This window comes from Pinus tabuliformis, chromosome 5_2 (assembly GCF_031772625.1).
Source record: "Pinus tabuliformis cultivar Carrire ecotype Pingquan chromosome 5_2, CPIR1, whole genome shotgun sequence".
Classification (NCBI taxonomy): domain Eukaryota; kingdom Viridiplantae; phylum Streptophyta; class Pinopsida; order Pinales; family Pinaceae; genus Pinus; species Pinus tabuliformis.
The window spans coordinates 741092603-741107837 of record NC_142306.1 but is presented as its reverse complement, the minus strand read 5'-3'; the positions used below and the strand labels follow the sequence as shown (position 1 = coordinate 741107837).

The following is a 15235-nucleotide window of genomic DNA, read 5'->3' as shown; positions in this document are numbered from 1 at the left end:
AATCTCTGAAACCCAAAACAAAGGAGATATTGATAAAGCAATCAAGAAGACCTGAACATAAAATCCGCGGAAATTTCAGAAGTAATCTTCCCATCATTTCTTTGCAGTTCAAAAGAAACATTCTGAAAATCTGGATGAGTTCAAAAATATCTGAGACCCAAAACAAGTAGATCTTGATAGAGTAATCAGAAGGACCTGAACCGGTGAAATTTCAGAGGTAGCCTTCCCATCATTTGCACTTAAAAAAAAAACATTCTGAAAATCTGGATAAGTTCAAAAATGTCTCATACCCTAAAACGAAGTCGATCTGGCTTAGTTCAGAAATGTCCAAAACCCAATCACAGTTTCACCCTAGATTATAGTGGAACTATAATGGGATCGAGCCTACATACTGGAACAACGATTCGGTAAACGTAGATTTCATATGTAATAAACACATCATAACTACGAGATTTTTCCCCTGGCATGATATTCATGGGAGAATTTGATGACCCAATTGCTGTATTCTATCGGTGCCACATTAAGTCCTTAATCATTAAGTAAATTTAGGCAGGGTTTTGGATTAAAGCTGCAATTTAGATATTTATAATTACAGTTTGTCAGATTTGTTCTTTGGACGAACAAATTAATCAAACCGAGGAATTTAATCCCAGAAATTCCGACCAAACCAGTCGAAACTGACTTATTAATCCATAAACTGTTCCCAACGCCAACTGTTTCAAAACATTTCCTTCTGTGAATTTAACCTTCAGGTAGACTCGCTGTCCAAAAAAGGTCTTCTGCTCCAACCAGGGACCCTTCAGTTGGAAGAATGGCTTGATGGGATAACGATTCACGCTGGTTTATACCAGCTGTTCTAGGATTTTTTTCGCTTTTTTCAGACTGCTTGTTTGTTACTTGTTTTCATACTAACACTGACTTATTTATGCCTAAGTCAAAGGCTGGTTTTGCACTGTTACAAATTCTGATGTTTATTACTGTTGTATTCTCCTTTTTGGAGTTGTTATAGTTTCTATCATGTCTCAAGGTAGAGTATAGCTTTGCAAACCTTCTCAGATGGTCTAAAGACAGATTGTAGCTGTTTTTTGGGCTGTTGTGCAGACGGATTGTATCTATCATGTCTCAAAGTAGAGTATAGTTTTGCAAACTTTCTCAGATGGTCTAAAGACAGATTGTAGCTGTTTTTTGGGCTGTTGTGTAGACGGATTGTAGCTGTTTTTTAGCATTACTGTGAGCTCTGGTGAGCTGGATATTTGTAAATATCTTTGATTCTAGATATTGATTTTCTTATTAAAAAAACAAGCCTTCAATCCACATATCTATATAATAGATAATTAAAAGAAAAACAAAAATTGTCATTTTAATAAAAATAATAAAAATCGCACTTCAAGCATTATTCTCCAAGTTATATAAAGGAAAAGCTCTCACTTTATATTTGGAGAAATGTAGCAATACACCTATATAAATAAATGAAAAAGCTATTCATGAATGTAAAGCAACATCCAGTTGGTGCCTTTATAAAGAGCTGGCTAGAGTCAATCAAAGCTTTCGGTCCAACTTCGCTTTCTGGAGCCTGTGCTGCTTCTGAGTGCCTGCAAAAAGACACCCGAGGGAAGCAAAGAATTTATAACTTTCAGTAAACAATTAGCAAAACCTTATTATATATATAACACGACACAACCTCTACCTTCATTGCAAACCATTCGTTGTATACCAATCTCTGTTCATCAACTACTCGTCTGAAATCTTTCTTCGTCTGTATTTCTGCAACAACTGAACGAACTCTCAATTTGATACAGTCTTCAAAATGGGGGTATGGGCTTCCGACAAGAATTTGATTTTCTATGTGTTGTTGCAGAGCATAACATTTGTCATGTACTTTAAAATGTGAATGATATGTTTGGTGATGGTCATGCAGGTAGTGGAACTAAGAGTGGGAATGCACTGTGATAAGTGCATTAAGGAAATCAAGAGGGCCATCAAAAAACTTGAGGGCATAGAGACCTACAAAGTTGACACAGTCGCCCACAAGGTAACTGTTACAGGAGATGTGACCGCCAAAAGGGTTCTCAAAACGCTGGTTAGATCTGGAAAGCCTGCTTCTTATTGGGATGAAAGCGGTCACAGCTGATTAAGCTCTGCTTCTTCATTCTCAATAAGCTCAATTTCAGGCAAAAGGCAGGGTTCAGTCTCATGATGGCTGCATTTTGTTCCCCAATTTCAGCGATTTTTATCAAGAACCTGAAAAATTCGATGATGTAAGCTAGATTATTCATATAAATACAGCAGAGCACACAGAATTGCCCTTAAATATTGTTGCAATGACAGTACTTTTGAGAACGTGTTGAAGCTTGATATTATGAAATTGTTATGCCTTGGCAGATAAGGCTGTATTCTAAATCAGATTTGTTCAAAAGACAAAATCTGGCCGTGGAAATGTGAATAATGATCTGAATAACTATGTTTGGTCCAATCGTCGGTAGATTCAGATGCTGTATTGGATGAAAAATTACAATGGAATATAAATAATTCGGTGCTTTCTCACTGTTGTAACATTTGATAGTTGTTAAAGTATACGTTAGAATATGACATTCCAGTGCAATAGCTCACTTCTAGGTGAAAGCATCTACTTACAGAGCATTCAACGCATACACTTATTTACGAAGTATTCGTGTTCCTACGTAAAGATGCATGTATATCATAGGAGCACCTGGTTACAGAGTATGCATACACTTATTGACGGACTATTTAATGTTTGGTAAGGATGGATGCGCCTAGCGCAATTGGTTATATGGTATTTAATGCTCGTAAACTATGAAGCTTAAAGTTATTGCAATTTGTTATATGGTATTTAATGCTGGTAAACTTATTTAAATATTTTTGAAATTGCAGTTTAATTGACGATTGTCATGATACGAAGTATTGTGTAAATGAAGAGATCCAAGGTTCAAATCCCCAAAAAGTAAATCAGTGTATGGAGAGGAAGACAGGTAGTAGGCCCAATGGTATAGTGATGGCAGTGAAAATCGTGATCGCAGTGGAAATCAATCCTATGTCATGCAAGTATGAGATTGACCTAACTGTTAATTCCTCTCATTACCCAAAAAAAAATGTAATTGAGTATACTCTTGATATAAAACATTGAATTCTATATAACAAAGTGTTTTATACACTTTCGTTTCGACAACACGTTGTAGATATGTTGTTACAACGCGTCCACGACAACATTGCCTTGTTGTTACATTGTTGCAACACCTCTATTGTGACATCGTTGTTGTAACATTATTGTTACAAAACCGCACTGCAACTATGTTGCTATGAACCAAGGTTGGTTTTGTGCTACATTTCTTCTAAATTACTACAAAACATTACTTGCAACAATTCAACATGTCTCTAGGGGTTGACAGTGAATCAATGGACTACCTATGTAGAGAAGTAATGATCAGTTGGGGAAATGAACGATGAAGTGATGATTTTCCAAGGATTCAAAGCACCATGACTATTCAACATTGGAGAAAATGATGACGGGATTAGGGAAACAGGTAAGGAAACCAAACTAATGTGATGGTTCAACCTCCCAACCAAGAATGATGACAGGATTAGGGAAACAGGTAAGGAAACCAAACCAATGCAATGGTTCAACCTCCCAACCATTATTCAAGAGTAAGGAGTGGATAGGAAAGAAAGGATTTGTAAATGAGAGGAGCAAGAGACCTCGAGGGACTCAAATAGAAAAGAGCTCATGTCACTGGAAAAGGAAACAGTTGGTTGAGTTTAGTGTGAAACTGGCGATGTGTATGCAAAGGCATAGCATGGAATAGAATTATACATTGATTGTAAAAGCAATTTGTTGTTGTGTATAGGAATAAGAATGAAAATTTGTTGTCATCTCTTGTTTTGTCTCCTGTGAAATATTTCTCATTTTACTCACTGTGTGTTAGTTTTTAATTTTTTCTAACACTAGACCAATTTTTTTAATAATTGTGTACAGTACCCTCTATGCCATTTTACAACTCCTAATGGAATGTTAATAAGTTCAACTTCATACATCAATGTAAAGTAGGGGAGGAAGCATCTAATTTTATTTCTCGTTGCTTTCGTCAAACTACAGTTACTAAGTTCAAATTAAATTTTGGTTTCAATTCAATACAACACATTAATAAATAATAAATAAATTTGAGTGAAAAAAATTCAATTCAAAAAATTTCCATCAAAATTTGCTAGTATACTTTAGCTAAAAATGATGTCAAAATTGGCCAATATACTTCACCATAATGCACAAATATAATTTGTTATAATTTGTCAAAATAACAATATTGATATAAAATCTAAATCAGATTCAATTTTTTTTTATGAAAAATTCACCAATGCACCTCACCAAAATTCACCAAAATTTATAAGTATAATTTATAAAATAACAATTTTAATAACAAATCGAAAAAGCCTCTTACAATTATCTTCCATCATTACATTCTCCTTTGCTTTCGCTTACATTTTAATTGTTATCTCTTCATAGATATATCCCAAGATTGAATTCATGGGCTTCTACTTACATTTTATTCATTGTCTCCTTTGAATACCTCACCAGTATTCATAAGGTCGAACCACCCTGAATCAATTTCATCACACTTTTTTCTTTTATCATGTGTGCTATGATTAGCAAATCTCTACTATAGCTGAAGCACTTGGATAGAAAAAGGCGACCTATCAAATCTCGCCCCTCTTCTTGGCACTGAACCATACAAGGCAAGCTCATAAGCAAGTTGTCATGGCTTCTTTTCCATCCTCTTTTTGTCGTTGAAACTGGTGGAATGAAAAGGCAAGCTCATAATCAAGTTGTTATGGCTTCTTTTCCACTCTGTCTTTGTAGTTGAAACTGGTGCAATGAAAAGGCAAACTCATAAGCAAGTTGTCATGGCTTCTTTTCCACTCTCCTTTTGTCGTTGAAACCGGTGCAATGAAAGGTGTTGAGAAGCAAACTACCAGTCACACAAGAAAAACTTCATTATATTACCCATACAAATTCACCAATATAGTTTTTTATACCCCATTTATAAAGGTAACATAACAACATTAATATGTTGAGTGATGAGAAGAATCAAATTACAATAAATAATTCACTTAATGAATCAAATTTTCAAATAAATCAAATTAAGTAGGTGTGTCTCGAACACAACAGACTTGTTAAAAACCAAAAAAAAAACATGACACTTGCATTACATTAAAGCAACCTTGGCAACCAAAGAAGCCAGAAAACTTTGAGATGCAGTGAACAAACAAGTAACCAGAATTCAAGCAATCTCTCAAATGTGTTCATTGAGTGACAACGTGGAGACACCAGAACATTACGTTTTCAAATGCTTGACTTACTTGAAAATATGTTAAATCGTTTCGTTTTGATTTGTCAATGACCCATGGACTTTCGTTACTATTTGGAAAGATATCATAATAACTTTCGCACTTTTTCTTCCTAAAACTTTTTTGAAATTAGATAAAAATACAAATAAATAAGGTAACGTAACAATATTTCATTAAAAAAAATCAGCAGAAAAAGTGTTTAACTTCAAAATAAATTGTTATGTTGAAAGATGCTTTTCAATCCAATATGAAAGAGATGTTGTGCTATTCTAATATGTTATATAAACATTTTGAAGCGATCAAATTACACAGAAATAAAAAAAATAAATAAAATTTAAAAATAATAATCATTGTTATAATTATTAATTAAAACATTTTGATTAAGATGGATCCTTTTTGGCAGATCTGGAGTTAAGATTGATCTAGATTGATTTTAAATTAATGAAAAAGAAACAATCACCAAAGATTTTAAGTTTTCAACAAGATTGAAAATATATTACTAAACACTTATTATTTAACATATTGTAGTAAAAATTAATTATTACCTAGTTCATTTTTTTCCTTATATGGCGTGAAGGGACGTGTCTTAGTGTGCAGATGGTAAAAACATGGTCACTTTACTCAATGAATGAGGTCGACATGCATTCGATTGATGCCATCATGTAAATACATGAATTTCATACTAGTGGAAACTTAATGCAACCTGGGTGATGGTGGTTATGGTTCATGATGGGTTGTATTCTTTCTCAAATCCTTACACGCTACTTCAAGTGGCTGGTTGTGGGTTGGGTCCTAATCTCATTATTTTCCGGGCAGGGATGTTCAATGGCATTCACTTCACTCATCCTCACCCTCCTCAATAATTTCATATCGAGCCTAAGGCGAGGTCTCTGTTGTTATTTCCTCGTTTTCACCTACAACAACTTGAACTTTTTTTGGCTTTTCGTTGTCACTATCAATGGTTGTAGGTTATTTACACACATGTCTTTGCTCAACGTTTAGGCATGTGTGTGAGGCCCCTTTCGCTAAAACTTGTTCCTATAAGCTTCCCCTTGTATGCCGAGATGGTTCATGTAATGTCCCCGACCCTAGCCAGGGAACACCACTCAACTAGTATTGCTTACACATAATTAAATTTACCTGTGGAAGCATATGTGGTCCAATATACCATAATTTTCATATTGCTTGTCAATTATATTTATTATAAAATGCAGCAGTGTATGCCATATACATGCATTTAACATCACCATAATTATAAATAAATATCCAAAATAGAGTAAATAAATCATATCGAGCACATATATATTTCATATAATTTAACAACATTAAGTATAACAAATTCACAACAACACACTATGGAAATTTAAACTCAAAAGCACCAAGCCCTAGCTAGGGTTTGTCTACACATTGTACAAGCAAATACAACACATAGTACTTAGCAACCATGGAAAATACCTGAATCAAAGTTTATAACCAGAATCCATAAATTTACATAAAAATACACAGAAAATATATCATGGAACAAGGTACTTATTTGTATGAAAAGAGTCGATTAGTTGTGGGCTCTTCATCCCAATTGTAAACCGTGTGGCTCATAGTCTCAACCACAGGTCACCCTTGAGCTGAGGCATCAACTTTAGGCAATAGTTGTGCAACAAACAATAGAAACCATGGCCACGACACCAACCCCAACAACCTCCGTCTCTAGCTAAAGGCTCGTGTGCCCTTAAATGGCACCCAACTAGCATAGCCTGAAACCCTCAGCGGTGCCTACCTTCTAGGGCAACTTATGACTGACCAGGATAGTCCCCGCCTGCAACTCTAGAAGCCTTGTTGTTGCACGTTTCTAATTGTCAAACAGTGATTCATTAAAGATTGGACTTCTAGTCAAACTTTATTCAAGTTTGTTGCCAAAGTTGTACTAAACTTGTTATGACATGTGGAAAAATCCAGCCATAACATGTCATTAATTTTGTCATACACCTAGCATGGTCATGTGACCTATCAAGACCTACTAAAAGACATGTTGCAACCTACATATGAGACTTTATTAAAGTTATATCAGAACCTGTATATGAAACCTATTACAACTTGCCAAAAACCTATCATAGGCCCGCCATGACACCTATCATGACCTATCATAACCTTGTATTACCTTTTATAAAACCTATTACAAGCCATGTTGTAGACTTGCTACAACTTGTTATTTTCTACAATGCACCTATCACTTATGTATGACCAGTTCACCATTTGTAACATGTTATACCTTTGTCAACATTAGAGAAATTTTGAGGTCTAAAATGGGTCTCCTAAGGAATATTATAAAATAATAGTGGAAATAATAAAATAAGATTAGAATACATCATCAAATTTTATAGGGAAAAAAGAAAAACTATTTTTTCAACTCATATTTTCAAGTTATCTCCCTATAGTTTTACTCAAATTTCGAGCGGGGACCCTCGTTGGATGCAAAATCTCATTCTTCATCCAAGGAGTACCCATGCTGCATACTTTCAATTGACCTTGCTACATGAAAAAATGTGATTGCAATCATGGTTTTCATGTATTTGTCATTTTTCGTGTAGCAAGGTCCATCGAAAGTATGCAACATGGGTACTCCTTGGATGGGGAATTAAATTATGCATCCAACAAGTGTTCCCCCTCAAAATTTGACTAAACTCGCAGGGAGATAAGCTGAATATACGAGTTGAAAAAGTAGTTTTTTTTAGAACTCTTTTACTCCAAAAATGGTGAATTATCTTTTATGGTTAACATCATCATCTTGAATACTATTGGTTCTTATAAAGTTTATTTTGGTTTTACATTTTTATTTTGAGGCCCATTTTAGATCTAAAAATTTCTCTAATGCCTATTTGTGACCACATGACACAATCTGTTACTCACCTACATTCAATTCACCAGTTGTAACCCTATTATTCCTAGTTACAACCCGGTCACATCTTATGAGATCTTGCAACATCTGAGTGGTAAATGCTATCACGTCTTATCATGATTGTACTATGTGTGTCACATTCTTGTGACAATCTTGTCAAATAACCTGTAATTTACCTGTAGGACATTTATTAAACTCCCTATGTCATGGGTATATTACTTATACCTGGTTATAGGGTGAAATCACAAAAATGGGGAAACATATTTTGGTATGTGGATAGAAGTTGCGCTCCATTCGACAAACTCTCAGCCAAGAGTTTGAAACTCTTTTGGCTGAGACTTTAGCAAGGTTAATCCCAGGGTTGCAAACTCTTGTCCGAGAGGTTTTGAAAAAAAAAATCTCGGGCACAAACTCTTGGGCGAATGTTTAGATTCCAACTACTACTCTTGGTTAAGAGTTTAGATTCCATTTAAATCTCTTGGCTGAGAGTTTTAAATTCTAATTTATTCTCTCAGCGGAAAGTTTGGTTGAAAATAATTTCTCAGGCACAAACTCTCGGCCTACAGTTTAGATCTATTTAAAATCTCTCGTCCAAGAGTTTAGATTCTGATCAAACTCTCAACTAAGAAGTTGAGATTCTAGTTAAAATTCTAGGCCGAAAGTTTGAAAGGTATAAATATGAAAAAGCAAGGATTTTGCAACCATTTTTTCCCTTGCCCACGAAAACGACAGTTTTGTCATTGCCCATGAAAACGAGAGGTTAGCTACTTTGTGGAGAGGTCTATTGCTCAAAAATGACAGGGGTTTTTTCCACGAAAAGGAGAGGAGGTGCTTTGTGCACAAAAGGAGAGGTTTGTTGCTTTGTCCTCCAAAAAGGAAAGGTTTGTTGCTTTGTCTACGAAAACGACAAGTCAGATATTCCAATGGATAATGTGTCACTTCCATGAGATTTTGGCATTGATAAAACACATCATCTGTATTTTCAAAGGAAAGATCTCCATATGTAGTCTTAAAGTAATGGAGAAATTTTATGCAATTATCACAGTGTTAAAGTTTATATGGCCTAGTAGATATTATCTATTGGTATTATCAACTTTTTTTGCTTATCAATGCAACGTTGGGAGTCTGGGCTACAGTTTTTGTCTTGCATAACTTCAACGTTTTTTGGTACTCTTTTTAATTTAATGAGCCTTAATCAACAAAATCATTGAAGTTTGCATTGTTTCAATGATATATGCATGGTAAATTTTAGGGACGAATTTTAGCCCAAGGGTGAAATTTAAGGGGTTTTTTCATTTTAGAGGGGAATTTTTTTTATAAAACACCCATTTCATATATTTAGCCCAACTTTTATTTAAAAAATAATTATTTTTTTCATTTTAGCCCATAAAAAAGAGTGGATAAAATATGAAAATACTCTTTTGACCCAATTCGCCTGGTTTGGGAGGTTATATTCCATTATTATCTCCCGATTTTCTACTTTGCAATGTTAAATTCATTTGCAATTGCTCATTTTCTGGTTTAGGAGGTTGTATTTGGTCCCAATAAATAAAAATATAAATAAAGTGGAGGTATGGTAAATAAATAAAATCTCTTTTTATATTTAGTCCCTAACCCTTTTTCTACTTACTCCAAAGGTATGGTAAATAAATAAAAATATAAATAAACTAGAGGTATGGTAAATAAATAGAATCTCTTTTTATATTTAGTCCATAACCCTTTTTCTATTTAAGAAGGCTCAAAAAAGAGGTTTTATTTAAGTGAATCCTACGGGCCAAATACCATATTTATAAAAGAGGTATGGTAAATTAATAAAAATATAAATAAACGAGAGATATGGTAAATAAATAAAACATTTTTTTTATATTTACTCCATAAGTCACCTTATATTTAAGGACAAGGAAGGGTGTAAATAAATAAAAATATAAATAAAGTGGAGGTATGGTAAATAAATAAAACCTATTTTTATACTTACTCCAAAGGTATGGTAAATAAATAAAAATATAAATAAACTAGAAGTATGGTAAATAAATAAAACCTCTTTTATATTTAGTCCATAACCCTCTTTCTATTTAAGAAGGCTAAAAAAAAAGGTTTTATTTAAGTGAATCATATGGGCCAAATACCATATTTATAAAAGAAGTATGGTAAATTAATAAAAATATAAATAAACGAAAGGTATGGTAAATAAATAAAACATTTTTTTATATTTACTCCATAAGTCACCTTATATTTACGAACACTCAAAAAATGCATTATATTTAGGTGAAGCCTATGGGCCAAATACCATGGGCCAAATTATTATTAATACCATGCAAAAAAACATTATTAACCTTAATATTAGTATTAATAAAAATAAAGATGGCACATGGTATTGACCCATGGTATTCACGTGGAATGTAGCCTATTTAAAGGGGGATTAAACCATCATAGATCCATCTTTACTTACTAGATCTACTAAGTGTGAGAGGGATCAAATATTGTGATATGCAAACTAGCATAGAATGAAAAAATATTTGATCCCTCTCGGGGCTTGGTAGATCAAGAGTAAAAAAGGATCTTGTAATTTAATGTCACTTAAACATTTTAACTTGGTTAAAATAAAAAAAAAAAATTAAAAAAAAAAATTATTAATTTTATTAATTTTTATAAATTACTAATAGTACTTTTTAAGCTCCAGGTTTATGATAACCCATGGTATTGACCCATGGTAATATCATGGTATTCATGTGAGCATAGACTATTTAAAGGGAAAATTCTATCAGGTTAGATCCATCTTAATTCAGGGTCTACCAAATAGATTTCATCCCTCTAAGAGTGGTAGATGTGGAGTTAAGATGGATATAGGTTGGTTTTTATGATAATGAAAATATTAAATAGACTTAGGAAATTATATTGTAAAAAACATCTTAAGGTGAATGGTTAAAGCTACATTTAGTCACTTCACAAAATTTAGTAAAAAATACCAATATCTCCATTGATATTGGTTTTTTCGATTTAACAAAAAAAATTCAAATAGTCGCTACCTAGATTTCCCACCATTTTTCAAATGTTCTCAATATGATATATTCATGAAAAATTTAAGGTACTGATGTTGGATTAGTTGTTTGAAAAATATGTTGGTTTGTACAACCTTTCATCTTCTCTGTTATTCTTAGTTTGTCATAATGATCTGTAGGGGTTGGGCCACTACACTAAGCATTTTTTACTTATGATTGTAAAAGCAAAGGATATTGATAAATCTAATGCTTTCCAAGGATGTAAACCTAAATAGAAAGCATATCTAGTTAAAGTTGTTTCTGATTATGATATTTTTTTTCAAGAGCCTAAAGGGCTTCCACCCAAGCAAGAGATAGAACATGAGATTTATTTGCAGCAAGATGCTCCACTACCTAACATTGGAATGTACAAGTTATCAGCTCTAGAGAATGCAGATATAAAGAAGCAGGTATAGGAGTTACTCGATCAATGGTTTATTCGACCAAGCAAATCACCGTGCGAATCACCTATTGTGTTAGTGTGAAAGAAAGACGGTTCGTGGAGAATGTGCATTGATTTTAGAGCATTAAATAAAATCACAATAAAGAATCGTTATCCTCTTCCTCGTATTGATGATTTGTTAGATCAATTAAAAGATGCAGTTTACTTCTCTAAATTGGACTTGCGAAGCGGCTACCATTATATTAGAGTTGCAGAACAAGATGTATGGAAGACTGCTTTCAAAACAAAGCAAGGACTCTATGAATGGATGGTTATGCCTTTTGGATTAACTAACGCTCCAGCTACATTCATGCGAGTCATGAATGATGTATTTAGACCATTCATTGATGATTTTGTAATAGTCTATTTAGATGATATTCTTGTTTTTAGTAGAACATAGGATGAACATGTAAAGCATGTAAAGCAGGTTTTAGATGTTTTGAAAAGAGAAAATCTCTATGTAAAACTATCAAAATGTGAATTTGGCAAAACATCTTTGAATTATTTGGGTTATATTGTAGGGGGTGGTGAATTGAAGATAGATCCCTCTAAGGTCGAAGTCATTGTAAATTGGCCTAAGCCCAATACTGCTATAGAAGTTAGAAGTTTCTTAGGGGTAGCACAATATTGGAGAAAGTTTATTGCTAACTTTTATTTGATTGCAGCTCCTTTACATGCTTTGACAAGTGTGAAACAAGTGTTTCAGTGGGGAGGAAAATAGTAGAAATCCTTCGACACATTGAAAAAAAGGATCAATACAGCGCCAGTACTAGCACTGCTAGATCTTCAGCATCCATTTGAGATCGAGATAGATGCAAGTGAATATGCCATGGGGGCAGTGTTGATGCAGCACAGAAAGCCTATATGCTTTCATTCTGAGACATTCACATCAGCAGTAGTTAACTATCCTACATATGATAAAGAATTGTATGCATTAGTTCAGAGTGTTAAAAAGTGGAAACATTACATAATGGGTAAAGAAACAATCATACACACAGATCATCAACCACTACAATACTTACACTCACAAACTAAATTGCAACAATCAAGACACTATCGATGGATGGGGTTCCTATAGAAATTTCATCTTGTTATCAGATATAAGAAGGACATACATAATAAGGTTGCAGACATGTTATCAAGACCAATTATAAGTGAATCCACAATACTTAAGCATAATTCAGTAATTTAGGAAAGTTACATTGAACAATATGCTTAAGACACAGATTTTAAGGATGTATATGCAACTTTAAGTCATGGAAAGCAGGTAGAAGAATTGGATTATTTCATAAAGGACAAACTCTTATATCATTTGGGAAAGTTATGCATTCCACAAACTGAAAGAGTTAATATAATTCAAGAAGCACATACTTCTCTCATATCAGGTCATTTTGGTGTAAGTAAAACAGTTGCACAATTACAAAGATTTTGCTATTGGCCACGAATGAATGAGAAAGTTTGTAGATATATTAAAGGATGTACTATGTGTGTTACAAGTAAGCCAAGTAATAGAAAATTAGGCTTGTATACTCCACTTCCAATTCCTTCTCGTCCTTGGGAAAGTGTTTCCATGGATTTTGTTGGGGGATTTCCAAAGTCTAGAAAGGGTCATGATTATTTGTATGTAGTTGTGGATAGGTTCAGTAAGATGTGTATTTTGACACCATGTAATAAACGGGTCACAGTTGAACAAACTGCAAAGTTTTTCTTTTAAAATGTATGGGTTAATTTTGTGTTACCCACTTCTATTGTATTCGATCGAGATTCTCGATTTGTTGAGAAATTTTGGTCAAGTCTATGGGAGTTAATGGACACAAAGTTAAAGAAGAGCACGACATTTCATCCACAAACAGATGGTCAAACAGAAGTGGTCAATAGGATAGTGATATAGTTGCTTCGAGGATATTGCAGCAAGCATCCCAAACTTTGGGATGAGCATTTGTGTTATGTGCATCATGCTTACAACCATGCAAAACATTCTTCTACTCAGAGATCTCCTTTTGAGGGTTGTTTTGGGTTTATACCAAAGTCTCCCTTGGATTTTGTCTTTGGTAAAGACATAGTATTTGATGGACACAGTGATGTGGACAAAGAAACCAAGTTCATTGAACAAATCCAAGTAATTCACCAGGCAGTACAAGAACATCTGGAAAGAATCCAAGAAAAGTGTAAGGCACGGCATGACAAGCATCGATTTGAGCATAGTTTTCAAGTTGGTGATCAAGTCTAGTTGTACATCAGCAAAGAAAGACTACAAGGGGAAGGTAAGAAGTTGAAACCAATTAGCTATGGTCCTTTCAAAATATTTGATAAAATTGGTGAAAATGATTTCCGCCTAGATCTACCAGCTTATATGCAGATCTATTCCATCATAAATGTTGAAAACTTGCGATTGTATGAGCCTTCATTGATTGAATATCTCGAAGAGCAAGGTCAGTTACCTTCTATTGAAGATCTTTTTCCTGAGTATCTCAATGAGCTACAGGAGGATACAGTTCTTGACAGGAGGATAAGGACTTCGCGATGAGGAAATGTTGAGTATCTTCAAGTGGGACTCAAAGGTATAAATCCAATTAAAGCACGATGGATAGAGATTGGAAAATTGAAGGAACTTTATCCTCACTTACTCAACAACTAAAACCAACTTTTGGTGGTCCAAAAGCTTCTAGTGGGGAGGAGTGATCCAAAATGGATCCAGTTTTGCCTCTAGATCAAAGTCTTCAAATGCAGATGAAAGTAGGATCAAGTTGAAGTTCTCATCGATATGATTCCAATGGTGCAAACGGTGTGTAAATCCAAGTCCGGATGAAGAAGTTAAAGCCAGTCAAAGTTTTTGGAAAATTAAGGCGAAAAGTCAAAAAGTCAAAGGTCAGCAGTCGACGATCAACAGGGTGATGTCAGCAGGACACGTATCGTCCCAGGAATACACCACTTGTCCAGGATGATGTCAACAGGTTAATGACGTGTCGCAGTGTGATTGGTTGATATGGGCCAATCCAGTGCTGACATGTGGCAGCCTAGATTTTGCCCAATGTGGCCTTATTTCCAAAATTTTGGGGATCAGGGAGGATTGAACCCCCGACCTCCCATAAAGGATAAGTTTTCGCCGGAGTTAGCTCACCAAATGAGCTACCGTGGGTCTTGTTATCAGATATGATAATGTTGTATTTATTATTACGTGGGTTTGTGGCCGGAAAAAGGTCGGATGGTCAGGGTCAACCCCACGACCGTTAGACCTTAGATATATCAGTTAACATATAGTCCAAACCATAGTCCATATCACCACCGAATATATACCATATACAATGTAATACCATAACCAACGACAGAAGGTAGGGCGGGGGTTTCGAACCTCCAACCCACCAAAACTCTATATATGCAAACGCCTTCACACGCATCCGATAACCATTATGCCAAGGGCGGAGCTTGGTAAACCAAGCCTCCAAAATTTATTTAAAAGTTATGCAAGTGCCGAACAGCCAAACCACCATCGCACAAACCAAG

General features: G+C 34.5%; 1 protein-coding gene across 1 annotated transcript; it reads left to right on the top strand.

Annotated features, from left to right (window-relative positions):
- The first annotated feature begins 1690 nt into the window (after window positions 1–1690).
- On the top strand, window positions 1691–2642 carry LOC149161367 (copper transport protein ATX1-like). Its single transcript, XM_089435515.1, has 2 exons — window positions 1691–1813; window positions 1919–2642. The coding sequence occupies exons 1-2, from the start codon at window positions 1808–1810 to the stop codon at window positions 2129–2131; spliced, it is 219 nt and encodes a 72-aa protein (XP_089291641.1). The 5' UTR covers window positions 1691–1807; the 3' UTR covers window positions 2132–2642.
- Window positions 2643–15235: the final 12593 nt, after the last annotated feature.